The sequence below is a fragment of the Mustelus asterias genome, chromosome 1 (genome assembly GCF_964213995.1).
Source record: "Mustelus asterias chromosome 1, sMusAst1.hap1.1, whole genome shotgun sequence".
NCBI lineage: Eukaryota > Metazoa > Chordata > Chondrichthyes > Carcharhiniformes > Triakidae > Mustelus > Mustelus asterias.
This window is the reverse complement of record NC_135801.1, coordinates 57,478,837-57,494,246: the sequence shown is the minus strand read 5'-3', so window position 1 is coordinate 57,494,246 and position 15,410 is coordinate 57,478,837. Positions and strand designations below refer to the sequence as shown.

General features: G+C 43.0%; 1 protein-coding gene across 2 annotated transcripts in view; it reads right to left on the bottom strand.

The window, feature by feature from the left end:
• Positions 1-15,410, bottom strand: part of fhip1aa (FHF complex subunit HOOK interacting protein 1Aa) — a 170,104-nt gene that overhangs the window by 27,542 nt on the left and 127,152 nt on the right. For both annotated transcript variants that reach the window (XM_078212504.1, XM_078212515.1), the window contains 3 exons: positions 5,561-5,763; positions 3,361-4,440; positions 35-213 (listed from right to left, as the gene is read on the bottom strand). In XM_078212504.1, coding sequence (XP_078068630.1) covers positions 35-213; positions 3,361-4,440; positions 5,561-5,763 — 1,462 coding nt within the window. The remainder of the gene's footprint in view (positions 1-34; positions 214-3,360; positions 4,441-5,560; positions 5,764-15,410) is intronic.

Sequence of the window (15,410 nt, the reverse complement as noted above, 5' to 3'; positions counted from 1 at the left end):
AAACTTGGTGAAACTCTGAACACCACAGCTGTACCTGATAGAGTGAGCGTACACTGGGCTGAAAGACCATATTAGTGTTGAGCAAGAAAGAACGGAGGAGGGGCTGTGGATAACATGCTAGTTGAGCGACAATCCCAGTAAGCAGCAAGTTTACGTGCAATTCATTTTCCGGCATATTCTCCAGCTTTGATAATAAAACGCTGATGAATGGTCCTGTAAACAGAAAGGTCAAGTGAGTCAGGAGAAGACAATTGCATCTGAATTACCACCTTGACTGCCAGTTACAAAAGTACCTTTAACAGGTTGCCGGATTGTACTGTTTAAAAATCTCTCCTTAACAGAGAATTCACATAATCCCACTGGTTATAACCTCTTCGCTCGGACATGAAAAATGGGATAGTTGAGCCTCGCATCTGAGGCATTAGAGATACCCTTTGGTTTTGGAACTGCACCCGAGCAGAAATCAATACATACAAGAGAGGAAGACACAAGTTACGAGGGGTGGGGAGGAGGATTAAATGTTCTGTATATCGATCAATAAGGAAGAGTAATTATTTTACTCGTGTTTTTAATGCTGAATTAATTGATCTCAACCAACACCCACAATCAGTTTCAAATCATTCTAGGTCAATGGAAAGGAGAAAAGAAAATTCATCTAATATTCCCTCTTCTGCCTACTGTCCAGCCATGTCTGTTAGAACACATACACGTGTCGGACACTGAGAAAGGTCGGAATAATATAAACATCCCGCTGACAGTCCATGTCTAGACTCACATGAAAAATGACCACTTACGTGAGGTCCAGTAATATTTTTATAAAAGCAAACAGCATCATCTAATTTCTTATCATAGAAACATTTATCTTTTCAAACTTCTAACTAACATTTAAAAATTGTCGAAACAAAGCCCAGATAAAATTCCCTCTTTAAAAACACAGTCATTCCCAAATCTTTTAAACAGGTTCCAGGGTAACACGTATTAGTGGCCTGAATTGTCTGAATGACAGACATGCTCTAGCCTCTACTGGGGAAGCATCTTGACATTGCCACAGCCGGGATTTCTGGAACTTTGACAGTGGGAATTGGCAGTCATAAATAGTACCTACAAGCACTGGAATGCCACTCGAGTCCAGCAACTGGATTATTTAAATGCAATGTAGCAACATTAAACGCAACAGCTAGAAATGGTGGAACTGAGAACTATGCTTCAAAGAAGTGAAGTTTAGTGTCTCCACAACATGCACGGATTATAAAGATTATTGTAAAGCAAGACTGAACCAGTCAAATGGAAGCTGAAAGAATGCAGATTCGGAATAGACTTTGAATGTGGATGTTTTCAATGTTTCCTTTGCAATGTTAATTCAGTTTTGTTTGAAGTTAGATGTGAGTTTTAAGGAGTTGGGGACACTGTATATTCTTGCTTCCAAATTTATACGTAGAGTTTCCAAAGCTTACAGAAAAAGAAAATTGTTCCCCTTCTCATCCCTGTCGGGTTTCCTGACTGCACAATGTTTCACAATACTACTGGAGTGGTTCATGAATATGGTGGATAATTGAGGCCACAACACAAATTCTTGCAGGCACCCAGTGGTCATACCCTGCCAATTAGAGTACCTGCCTGTTATTTCTACTCCGTCCCCTTCAGCTCAGCCAATTCCTTAACCAGGTAAATAATTAAATCAATTATCTGGTCTTTTGTCTGTTGTGTGGAGGACCTCGCTGTGTGCGTACAAAACAGTTGCTTCAAAAGTAAACCATTGTTTGCAAAGCAATTTGAGATTTCGTGCCCTCTTTGTCATACAGCTGGTTGTGTTCTCCTGATTTTTAAAAATTTATTCATGGGATGTGGGCATCGCTGGCAACACTTGTTGCCTATCCCTAATTGCCCTTGAACTGAGTGCCTCACTTCACCATTTCAGAGGACAGTTAAGAGTCAACCATGTTTCTGTGGGTCTGGAGTCACATGTAGGCCAGATCGGGTAAGGATGGTACATTTCCTTCCCTAAAGGGTATTAGTGAACCAGATGGGTATTTTTATGACAATCAACAATGGTTTCGTGATCATCATTAAGATTTTTTTTTGTTGATTTCAAATTTCACCATTTGTCATGGTGGGGTTCGAACCCAGGTCCCTAGAGCATTCATTATCCTTGGACTCGACTAGTCTAGTGACAATACCACTATGCCACCACCTCCCCAAAGGGAGTCTGTCTAACATGAGACAGGTTAGATAGACAGCTGATCTTGTTTGATGCTTTCTCTTATTCATGTACTATATAATACAAAAGAATTGCAATATCTAGCAATAACTACCACTCAAAGTTCAAGTGTTAATCGAGAGCTTTTTACACTTAATTTTTACTTTGGAATTAAACTTAATGAAGTTGATTGGCCATGCTAAATTGCCCCTAGTGTCCCAAGACGTGTAGTTTAGGGGGATTAGCAGGGTTAAATATGTGGGGATAGGGGTTGGGTGGGATTGTTGTCGGTGCAGGCTCGATGGGCCAAATGGCCTCCTTCTGTACTGTAGGGATTCTCCAGGACATTCACCTCAATCGTGTTGTATTTATTATTTCCATGTTTTCTAACCTTTAGGTTATCCCTCTGTTCTGAACACCTTAATCTAAACACATGGAAACTACATCGACCATGACTGTTGGAGTTCTGTAAGCTTATTTTCATTCAGATCGAGGTTCAAACTGGAGATGAACCCGGACTGTATAACCTTAAAACTCAATGAATTGAAAGAAATGAAAAAGCTTTGGATTTAAATATCAACTTTCTTGAACATCTCAGAATGTTCCAAAGCAGTTTACAACTAATTAAGTACATTTTTGAAGTGAAGTTACTGTGGTATCATTGGAAATATGACAGCAAATCTGCATTAAGCAAAGTTCCACAAACAGCACTGAGAATTTGTGCTAGCAATGTTTATTGAGAAATAAATATTGACCAGGACACTGGGAAGGGCACCAAATACTGCTAAGGGATCTGTTACATCCATTTGAGGGGACAGACCTTCAGTTTAACATCTCATCGAATGCTCATTATCTCCCATAATGCCACACTCCCTCAGTACTATATTGGAATTATAGCTTAGATTTTGCAATCTCATCTCAGCAGTGGGGCTTGAACCCATAATGTTCTGACTCCGAGGCTAGAGTACTACATGAAAGCCAAGGCAAGCACCTAAATAAACTCAGCGAACCATTCAAATGGTCAATGATAGTTGCCACATGCATGAAGTTCAGATGTAGACAAATTGCATCATGTTCAGTTCCCTTATTTCTTCAACTCCTGTGCCAACATATGTATTCGGAGCAGGAGTAGGCTGCTCCACCATTCAATAAAATCAGAATACCTGTAAATGGAGCTCCATGTATTCTAGCAGGATTATTGGAATACATTAGATGAACCTTCGGTCCAAATGGAAAAGTTATATTGTCAGAAAGAGGGGGCTCAGAGAACTTCTCAAAGTCATCTTCCTCTTCTGTAGGAGTGCTGGGTTCAGACGTGTTCGGCTTCAGTATTGCCGGGTCACCAGGATTAGAGTTTAGCTTCGCAAGAAGATCCTGATACTGTGAAAGGAAATCATCAGTCTCGACATTCAAAGCATGTTGGTCAGAGCACTTGGACTCAGTATTTGATATGTGCAAACTGTCCTCCTGTTCCTTTTGTGTTTGTGCAGCTCCCTGTCCTGAATGCTCCATTTCTGTGCCCTGCTCAGATTCTACACTCTCAATAGTTTGTTTCTCTGAAGCAATATTCCTCGATGTACTCTGCAATGTCCTATTGGCCGGCCCATCGTTTGTCAGTGTTTTCTGCTGTGTGCCTTTCACTGAAGTTGATCTTTTCACATTTTTAACATTACTTTCAACATTATCCTGAGCATCCTTTTCTGCACAGAGTCTATAAACCATGACATCATCGTGAAAATCTGACTCCTCAATGTAAGAGCCTCTAATGAGCATTAATGCACTTTTCTTCATCTCCTGAATGTGCTTGGGAGGATCTACTGGTTGTGTACTGTTCCCAGTTTCTTGCTTAATTGCGAAAGGTAAGTAAGGCTGCATAGAATCTTCATCGGACCCTGGGGACATTCCAGTGTCGTAGCTGTTGTCCCATTCCAGGTCTAGTTGCATCTTTTCCCTGGTGGAGCTGGGTTTCGATCTAGTCCTCCTTATGACAGAATTGTGTTGGCCTTTAGCTGATGTTTTGCTGCTGGGTTTGCTGGTGTCCTCTGGCAATGCCATGGAAACAAAAACTTCAGCATCTGGATTTTCCCCATCGTAAGGTGCAGACCACACTCTGCAGTTTTTCATACAGGCAGTGATGTTAACTCGAGCCTCCCACAGGTACTGCAGGTAACTAATATCTAGTGGTTTGCGAAGTCTGGTCCAATCCCCCGGAATTTGTGCACATTCCACAATTCCCTTAGAACCTGAAAGAAAATGGGATTGAAGTCAATACTATGGAGGACATCTAGTGATAAAGAATATGTGCTGTGTACATATTTTAAACAATCTTATTTGATTCTCCCAAAAATTTTCTTTCCGCTTTTCTGAAAATGTTGCCTTGCATAGTTAACACTTCCATCGACACCGGGCATCCTCCACTACCTCAATTATGTGCGAGTCTAGATTGTTTCCAGCATTAGACATGTGTAGCTACGACCAAGGGGAGGTGAAGTAACCTCTTCTCAGAACCTGCCAGGCTCCTCTTAAAAAGGAGTTTTTGTTGAGCTCACCACTAGAAGGCATGCCAGAGCAGCCCCAGGACATAGACTTCCTAATGCCTTTTCTTTTAGTGGATTGAATGCCTGGCTTTCAACTCTGCCTCTCCTTCCCACACAATAAGAACAAACAAAGAACAAAGAACAATACAGCACAGGCTGCATAAAGAGCTAAAACTTGTTGTGTAAGGAACTGGCTAGCTTAAACCTTCTGTAGTGCATGCTTTGAGCATTAAATTGACCAGTAACTGACATAGAACCACGCCTATTGTGTTTGTTACAATAACTACATACTACTTCAGAAAAATAAAACGTGCAATGAACTTTTTTCATGAAATAAGATGATAGAAAAAGAATATTTCTATACTTAAAAAAAAACAGACAGGATAGCAGAATTGTTTGTAAAACAAATAAAAACAGGGTTAAAGGAAGTTTAAAGGACTAACAAGGAAAACGTGGCATCTCTCAGTAATACATGCTGGGACCACTGCTAACGAAATTGGTTAGACTCAAAAGTTAAAAGGATATATGCTGATGCTAGATCTGAGTCTCTTGAATTTGATGCTGTATCTCTATTATTGCACCAATTCAATCTTATCTGAGTCACCAAGAACTTGAAGGATAAATTTATCCTGTTTAGAAAGAAATATCAGTTATCACCTCCTTGTAGCCATTTAAGTTGTTTTCCTCCTCTCTACACATTGTAAAGGTAAACAAACTCTGTAGAGAACTCAATGTTAATTCCATAAATGGATAGAAAGTTATTCTACAATTTTTACATGGTACAAGATTGAATAAAATAATACGCTAAAATAAAATTAGCTTCTACCTGCAGTGGCAGTATGGGATGAATCGGCAACCTTTGATCCCAGGAAGTATTCACCCTCATGTTCTCCATGGGTCATCCGGATTCCAGAATTACAGCAGGTTGGAGTTAAGGCAAGCAACTTGGCAGCTGACGCAGAGTAGCAATCTCTCTCCCTCACTGCCCCACGCTGGCTCAACATCATGTGATTACATGGTATCAGGTATCTGTAACAGCCAAGCCCTTCAATTAGTGATGCAGGGATAATTATAAATTAGCTGTGAAACCTGCCGATAATGTTCTATTTACACTGTCTCCTTTAGACTACAGCATTGCTTCCAATGCCAAAAATCCTATCAGAGGTAACCTTGTAGAATAAGTTATTCAAATCTCCAGTCATTGGAGGCAGCAAAACACTCTTGGAATGAAATGTCACGCCCTGTATGTAATCAGTAGTACAAGCTGCAACTGCAAGCTACTTACATTTGCTGCAATGTTTGACTTCAGTTTTCATTTGGATCTGCCTGCAAGCAGGGGGATCCATCACAGCCTACCAATATAGAACAACAAGGAACTGTAATGGAAGCAAGGTGACTCAGTCCCCCTGAACCAGTACAATCACTGAATAAGGTAAAAAGGGAAAAAAGTTAAAAGTACCTTTCTTCCTCTTCGGGATTTTCTTTTCCTCCTCCTTTGTTCTCCCACCATTTGTAAATTGAATTAACTTAAAGGATGCATCATCATCCTGAGACTGAAACTTGTCGGACTGGTTCACAAGCACAAAATCTGCTGTTACTTTCAGAATAATTACATTTCCATAATGTTTCAAAGATACAGGTCCTTTAACTCAACACACCTTGAAAATGACAGCAAACTCCGTATCAACAATAATGAAATTTTCAACTGAAAGAAAAATATGCATTTATGTGCTGACAAAACAGGGCCTCTTTTAATCTCCCTTGTGTTTGGGGCTAAGACCTCACTCTGATTTTTATAATATACACTAGCATGGCTAATTTATATTTTTTTCAAAAACTGGACAAACATTTTCTCTAAAGCGACATTAATGGCCCCTTTGATTGCAGAGGCCAAATTCCAAGGGAATTGTCCAGAAACCATTTGAATTCTTAGGCTAGTTCTGGCCAACAGAAATGGCTGCTCTGCTAGGACAAAGGACCCCGAAACCTCTTTTCAAATCCTTCATGGTTGAAACATTACCAATCTCAAGAATCCAGACCAAGGAATATACATCCTTTGTCCAAGCCAAAGTAGAGAGGTGGGAGTCACATGACCATCCTTCCCCTACTCACAAGTTGGTGGGGCAGGTAATAAGAACATAAGAAATAGGAGCAGGAGTAGGCCATCTAGCCCCTCGAGCCTGCCCCGCCATTCAATAAGATCATGGCTGATCTGACAGTGGTTTAGTTCCACTTACCCACCCGCTCCCCATAACCCTTAATTCCCTTATTGATCAGAAATCTATCTACCTGTGACTTAAACATATTTAACGAGGTAGCCTCCACTGCTTCAATGGGCAGAGAATTCCAGAGATTCACTACCCTCTGAGAGAAGAAGTTCCTCCTCAACTCTGTTCTAAACTGACTCCCCCTTATTTTGAGGCTGTGTCCTCTACTTCTTGTTTCCTTTCTAAGTGGAAAGAATCTCTCTGCCTCTACCCTGTCTAGCCCCTTCATTATCTTATATGTCTCTATAAGATCTCCCCTCAGCCTTCTAAACTCCAACGAGTACAGGCCCAATCTACTCAATCTCTCCTCATAAGCTAACCCCCTCATCTCCGGTATCAACCTGGTGAACCTTCTCTGTACTCCCTCCAAGGCCAATACATCCTTTCGCAAATAAGGGGACCAAAATTGCACACAGTACTCTAGTTGCGGCCTCACCAGTACCTTGTACAATTGCAGCAAGACCTCCCTGCTTTTATACTCCATCCCCTTCGCCATAGAGGCCAACATTCCATTTGCCTTCTTGATCACCTGCTGCACCTGCAAACTGAGTTTTTGCGATTCATGCGCAAGGACCCCCAGGTCCCTCTGCACAGTAGCATGTTGTAATTTTTCACCATTTAAATAATAGTCCATTTTACTATTATTCCTTCCAAAGTGGATAACCTCACACTTGTCAACGTTATCTCCATCTGCCAGATCCTCGCCCACTCACTTAGCCGATCCAAATCTCTCTGCAGACTTTCTGCATCCTCCACGCAATTCACTTTCCCACTCATCTTTGTGTCATCCGCAAACTTTGTTACCCTACACTCGGTCCCCTCCTCCAGATCGTCTATGTATATGGTAAACAGTTGAGGCCCCAGCGCCGATCCCTGCGGCACGCCACTCGTCACCAACTGCCAACCAGAAAAGCACCCATTTATTCCAACTCTCTGCTTCCTGTTAGATAGCCAATCCTCAATCCACGCTAACACTTTACCCCCAACTCCGTGTACCTTAATCTTCTGCAGCAACCTTTTGTGAGGCACCTTATCGAACGCCTTCTGGAAATCCAAAAACACCACCTCCACCGTCCCCTCTGTCAACCGCACTCGTTACATCTTCATAAAAATCCAGTAACTTCGTCAAACACGACTTTCCCTTCATGAATCCATGCTGCGTCTGCTTGATCAAACCATTTTTTTCCAGGTATCCTGCTATTTCTTCTTTAATGATGGATTCCAGCAATTTCCCAACTACGGACGTTAAGCTAACTGGCCTGTAGTTACCCGCCTTTTGTCTACCTCCTTTTGTTAAACAGTGGCGTCACATTAGCTGTTTTCCAATCAGCCGGCACTTCCCCAGAGTCCAGCGAATTTTGATAAATTACAACCAACGCATCTGCTATTACTTCTGCCATTTCTTTCAGTACCCTGGGATGCATTCCATCCGGGCCCGGGGACTTGTCTACCTTTAGTCCCATTAGCCTAACAAGCACTACCTCTTTAGTAATAGTAATTGTTTTAAGGACCTCACCCCTTGCAGTCCCACGACCGTCAATTTTCGGTAAGCTATTTGTGTCCTCTACCGTGAAGACCAACACAAAATAACTTTTGATTGCACACTCTGTCCCTACCTGTTGCAAACTGGTTATCCTTCCCCAGACCATCTCCTTACACTGCGTTGACCACCTCCCTTCTTGTGTTTGTCACCTTTTTTACTCTGCCTGAGCCCTTGACTCCTTTAACTAGATGAATGTTCTCATCATTAACCTGCACTCGTACCCTCTCCTTTACCTTTGATTTTGTAATTCCCCATACCCCGAACCCTCCCCCCCACTATTTAGTTTAAAGTCCTATTTACAACCCTGGTTATACGATTCGCCAGGACTCTGGTCCCAGTACAATTCAGATGAAGACCATCCCATCTGAACAGGTCCCATCTTCCCCAATACTGGTGCCAATGTCCCATGAATTCAAACCCATTCCTCCCACACCAATCTTTGAGCCACGCATTTACCTCCTTAATCTTATTGACCCTGCGCCAATTCGCTTGTGGCTCAGGTAGTAATCCAGAGATTACCACCTTGTTGGTTATGCTTTTTAATTTGGATCCTAGCTTTTCATACTCCCTCTGCAGAACCTTTGTTCCTGTTCTACCCATGTCGTTGGCACCTACGTGGACCACTACAACTGGATTCTTACCCTCCCACTCCAAGTTCCTCTGCAGCCCAGATGAGATATCCTGAACCTGAGCACCAGGCAGGCAACACAACAAAGAACAAAGAACAGTACAGCACAGGAAACAGGCCCTTCGGCCTCCACGCCTGTGCCACTCCTTGGTCCAACTAGACGAATCGTTTGTATCCCTCCATTCCCAGGCTGCTCATGTGACTATCCAGGTAAGTCTTAAACGATGTCAGCGTGCCTGCCTCCACCACCCTACTTGGCAGCGCATTCCAGGCCCCCACCACCCTCTGTGTAAAAAAACGTCCCTCTGATATCTGAGTTATACTTCTCCCCTCTCACCTTGAGCCCGTGACCCCTCGTGATCGTCACCTCCGACCTGGGAAAAAGCTTCCCACTGTTCACCCTATCTATACCCTTCATAATCTTGTACACCTCTATTAGATCTCCCCTCATTCTCCGTCTTTCCAGGGAGAACAACCCCAGTTTACCCAATCTCTCCTCATAGCTAAGACCCTCCATACCAGGCAACATCCTGGTAAACCTTCTCTGCACTCTCTCTAACGCCTCCACGTCCTTCTGGTAGTGCGGCGACCAGAACTGGATGCAATACTCCAAATGTGGCCTAACCAGCGTTCTATACAGCTGCATCATCAGACTCCAGCTTTTATACTCTATACCCCGTCCTATAAAGGCAAGCATACCATATGCCTTCTTCACCACCTTCTCCACCTGTGTTGCCACCTTCAAGGATTTGTGGACTTGCACACCTAGGTCCCTCTGTGTTTCTATACTCCTGATGACTCTGCCATTTATTGTATAACTCCTCCCTACATTATGTCTTACAAAATGCATCACTTCGCATTTATCCGGCTTAAACTCCATCTGCCACCTCTCCGCCCAATTTTCCAGCCTATCTATATCCTGCTGTATTGCCCGACAATGCTCTTCGCTATCCGCAAGTCCAGCCATCTTCGTGTCATCCGCAACCTTCAGGATTCTCGATCCTGGTCACAGAGAACAGTGTCAATACCCCTAACTACACTATTCCCAATTACGACTACATTTCTTTTTTCTTCCTCCACCTGAACGGCTCCCTGTACCACGGTGCTGTGGTCAGTTTGCTCATCCTCCCTGCAGTCCCCGTTACCGTCCACACTGGAGCAAGAATCTCAAACCTGTTGTACAGATTCAGGGACTGAGGCTCTTGCAACTCTACCTTCTGGATCCCACTTCCTGCCTCACTCGCAGCCACACCCTCTTGTCCCTGACCCCCGGCTGAATTAGTTAGTCTAAGGGGTGTGACTGCTTCCTGAAACACAGTGTCCAGGTAACTCTCCCCCTCCCTGATATGTCGCAGTGTCCAAAGCTCAGACTCCAGCTCATCAACCCTGAGCCAGAGTTAATATTGCCTTGTGTGCCAAGCTCAGACTGCCATGTTCTATTTAGAAAGCGCTCTGTCCAGATTTGAATACCTGGTTCCCCACCTACCCTGTTTCTACTGGAATTTCTGTACCAGCGCCTACAAGACTAATTCATCTCTACGTGCCTATCTCATCATGCAAGTCATGTCTACTGGAAATGTGAATTATCCACATCAGTCTTCATCCTGCTGCCTCTGTGAAAGAATACACCATTGGATTTTGATTCTAGACTCTGGACTCACATGAAATAATAATTCTTATTTTGTCTGTGGTCTTTGTCTTGTACCCTTTTCTTTTCCCTATCCCACCCTTATTGTATGAATGAAAAGGAGGCCACGCTGCCATTCTCCTCTTGCGTTTGAGTGTGTGCAAATAAACTAACCCTTTTAGTTCATCCTATTTCGAGTTTGCTGTGGGGTTATTAACAGAGAATTGTTACTTTTTCTGTACTACTCCTACTTCTGTACTTCTTTTTCCCCAAACCCTTACTCTAACTATGCAGTACTCCTTGACTTTCCTATTCTCCTGTTGCCATCTCAGGCTTGACTCTCCCTAGAAAGCTGAGGGATTGGGAAATACTCCACCACTTTGGGCAGCACGGTGGCACAGTGGTTAGCACTGCTGCCTCCTAGCACCAGGGACCTGGGTTTGATTCCAGCCTTGGGTGACTGTCTGTGTGGAGCTTGCAAGTTCTCCCCATGTCTGTGTGGGTTTCCTCCAGGTGCTCCAGTTTCCTCCCACAGTCCAACTATGTACAGGCTATGTGGATTAGCCATAGTAAATGTGTAGGATTACGGGGATAGGTGGATTGGGTAAGATGGCCCCCTTTGGGGGCGTAGGGGGGGTAGGGGAGAGAGAGAAATGAGTAAGATGCTCTTTCGGAGAGTCGGTGCAGAATGATTCTATGATTCACTTTTAATGGTAGAAACCAAAAATTAAAAACAGCTTTCTGTTTAATGATGGGTGGTGAGGGGAGAAATTAATGCTGTTTAAATTAAATGCCTCTCTGTCCATAACACTCGTTACAACTTAGCTGATTAGAGACTAGCTTCTAAGATGCAAGTCTGTCTCAGTTGTACTGTGGAACAGAACTGGCAACAATGGTTTGATTGCAGAAAAGTTGTGGATGCAATTTTAAAGCAATTGTCCATTGACAATTCTTACATGTACATGTACAGACCACTTTATGAGTTTATTCAACTGCCTAGGATCAAGGTCCATGTAAGCATAATATGCCAGGAAAAGTTGCATTACTAGCTTTTATAGCTGGGTTGATTTTTCCGTCCACCCATGGCCAATTGTAAATGGCAGGCCTGATATGATGGAAACTGTTTAGCTTTGCTTACACTTATTCCACTGGAAGCATTCAGTGAAGCTATCAGCCAAGGAGAGATTTGGTGCCTCCAAAGACACTGGCACCAATCCATTTAAAGTTTATTTATTAATGTCATAAGTAGGCTTACATTAACACTGCAATGAAGTTACTATGAAAATCTCCTAGTCGCCACACTCCGGCACCTGTTCGGGTACTCTGAAGGAGAATTTAGCACTTAACCAGCACGTCTTTTGGACTGTGGGAGGAAATCGGAGCACCCGGAGGAAACCCACGCAGACATGGGGAGAATGTGCAGATTCCACATAGATAGTGATCCAAGCTAGGAATCGAACCCGGATCCTTGAGGCTTTGACACAGCAGTGCTAACCACTGTGCCACCATTTTGGATGATGCTGGTTTCAAGAAGCAAATTTCTAACATAAAATGGGCTTGAATGGAATGTTTCTGCAATGGTCATAGGGAATAGTATGTAACAATTTAAAACTAAAATTACTCATTATAATGGATAGCATGGACATCTGTGTAACACTTCCTGCTAACAAATCTGCCTCTTACCCAACATGAGAAAACAGTAGGTTTTTCATATAAAACCAAAGTATTATCCTGCTACTAACTTATCAGATTCAATTCATGCAACTTACCCGTTTTTAAAGAAAAGTTTATTTTAGAATTAATGTACAATTTAACTGAATAAATTACTGCTGATTCCTACTGATGTTGCACAGGAATTGGAGCGGGTAGATAATGTTTTACGTGGATGTTCTGTGCAAATGGTTACCAATGCACAATGAAGACAGTCAATAGATGGGATTACAATAATTGTGTCATCATCCAATTCTTTAGTAGCAAATACCCAATTTAGGGACTAAAACTTCTTTAGATGAAGATGTGGAATTCTTCATGCTAATTATTAATATTAATGTACTTAATTGTTTAAGTCTGTTTTGGGGTCTGAAAGTAATAATGCGTTGGAGCACGTACCAGAGGCCAAGCCGCTGCCTGAACTGGGTCTTGGGGCTCCATCTAAATGATTTTGACAAGCTACAGACATCAATCGAACCCTCAGAGTCGGCTCACCGGTTTACCGATGACCTGTTACAGCAGCAGATGCCTATGATAGGCCTTGGGAGGTGAACAATCAGCAGACAGCCCGCAGAGCTGCCTCTCCCCCGGTTCCACGGGTAGGTTATCTTCACGGGCACTTTTGGAACATATGTTGACTTCCAACTTTGCATTCAACTTTTGCTTTGCAACCTATTCTGTGCATTTCCTGGATCTTCATTCTAAAGGGGATCATTGGGGATGCTCCATCATTGATTCCTCTACCTTTCGGATAGCTTTTGCACTTCACTTGTCCAGCAAACCAGTCTCTGAACTTGATCAATTGTACCTAGGTGCAATGGCTCCACCTACAACAACTTTAACCCACTACAGGCTTATGACTTTAACTCTCTACTTGCTCTGACTGTCTTTCACTACGAGGATATATACACTCAGATTAATGGTATGGAATCAGTCTATGTTATTTAGGTTGTTCACATGCCCATCCAAATGCAAACTTTGGCTAATGTTGCAGACCTGGGCCCATCATATCCATCTCCAATTTATTATTTTCCTCACCCTTTCTACTTCTTTTCCCTCCAGCCCTTCTAGATCATTCTTCCCTCTCGTTAGGACTTCTTTCATTTCTCCCCTCTCAGGTACTCCTTTTTCCCCCCAAACGCTTACCCTAACTATTCAGTATTCCTTGACCTTTCTATTCTCCTGTTGACATCTCAGGCTTGACTCCTTCCTAGAAAAGGCTATCTTATGTCTCCCCTGGCATCCTCTCTGAAGCCCATTGAGGCACATGTAAATGTCTCCTCAAGAGCAGCAACTCCAACTGCTCCATTCTACTTTCTCACCATCTAATCCCCCCAGCATGCCAGCTGGGGGTTATTTTGCCAATTTCCTCTCTGTCCAACCCACCCTTCCCAGTGATCCAGATATCACTGCCCCTCTCCACATTGTCCTCCAGAATGCCTGTTCACTCATGAGCAAAGCTATCGTCCAGCTGGTTCCAACTACCCTACCAGCCGGACAATCACCATCAAGGACTTCTCTTCCCGTTGCTATAGCGGGATGTCCAGCAATGTCCCCCTATTTCTCACCTACAGCTGCATCATCTTCAAAACTATCAGTTTCCACATGGAAGCTGACAACACCCAGCTCTACCTCACCACCTGCTCTTTCCACTCCACAACTTTGCTAAATTTCCAGACCGCTTATCTGACTTCCACTATAGGGCGAGTAGAAATTTTCTCCAATTAACTATTGGGAAGACTGAAGCTGTTCTTTTTGGTCCTGCTGCCAACTCCATTCCTCTGCTTGGTAACTGTCTGAGGTTGAACCAAACTGTTTGCAATCTTAGTGTCATTTCAACCCACAATAAGACTGCAACATTTCCCAATGCCACCCATGTCTCAACTCTTCCGCTGCTGAAACCTTCACCCATGCCTTTGTTATCTCTAGACTCCTTGGCTATCCTAGTGAATTGCTGGCTGGCCTCCAACATACAGCTTCCATAAACATTAAATAATCCCAACCTCTGCTATTCACGTCTTAACTTACATCAAACGGTGATCACCGATCACTCCTGTGTTCACTGACCTACCCTGACTTCCAGTTAAACAATACCTCGATGATAAATTCTCATCTTTGTTTTCAAATCTCTCTATGGTCCAGCCCCTCTCTATCTTTAATGTATTCCAGCCCTGTTGCCCTCCAATTTAACTGATCACCTCTAATTCTGACCTCTTGAGCATCCCCAATTTTAATTGTTGTACCCCTAGTGGCCTTGCTTGCAGCTGCCTAGGCTCAGCCTAACCTCTGGAATTCCTTTCTTAAACCTCCCTGCCTCTTTACTCTCCTCCTTTAACACAGTGCTTAAAAGTTCCACTTTGACCAACTTTAGTCATCTGATCTAACATCTCCCTATGGGCTGGGTGTCACGTCTTGTTTTATAATGCACACGGGACATTTTATTACATCAAAGGGCTGCATAAATAAATGCAAGTTGCTTTTTGTTGGCAGCTTCCATCAGTCTTTTTATGGATTGCTAATTAGGCCACAAAAGGAACCAAAAAAATCTCAGCTGAATAGACCTGGTGCAATCTACTCACCTGAAGAAGGGGCAGTGCTCCGAAAGCTCGTGCTACCAAATAAACCTGTTGGACTTTAACCTGGTGTTGTGAGACTTCTTACTGTTTTAGGCATTGTCAGGGATCCCTGAACTTCACCTGACCCAATATAGCCAATTGAACCTATTCCTGGCGCCCTCAGGAAATTGGTGCTTTTTGTCCCGTTTTTGGGCACAGGAAATATGCAGAGTCCCATCCACACCTTTCTTCTGAATAAAATTAGCTTTAAAAAAAAATTTGAAATAACTACATCATTATCCTCAATCCACCACGCCTTCCTGGTGTCCTGGTCTTTTCCTTTTTC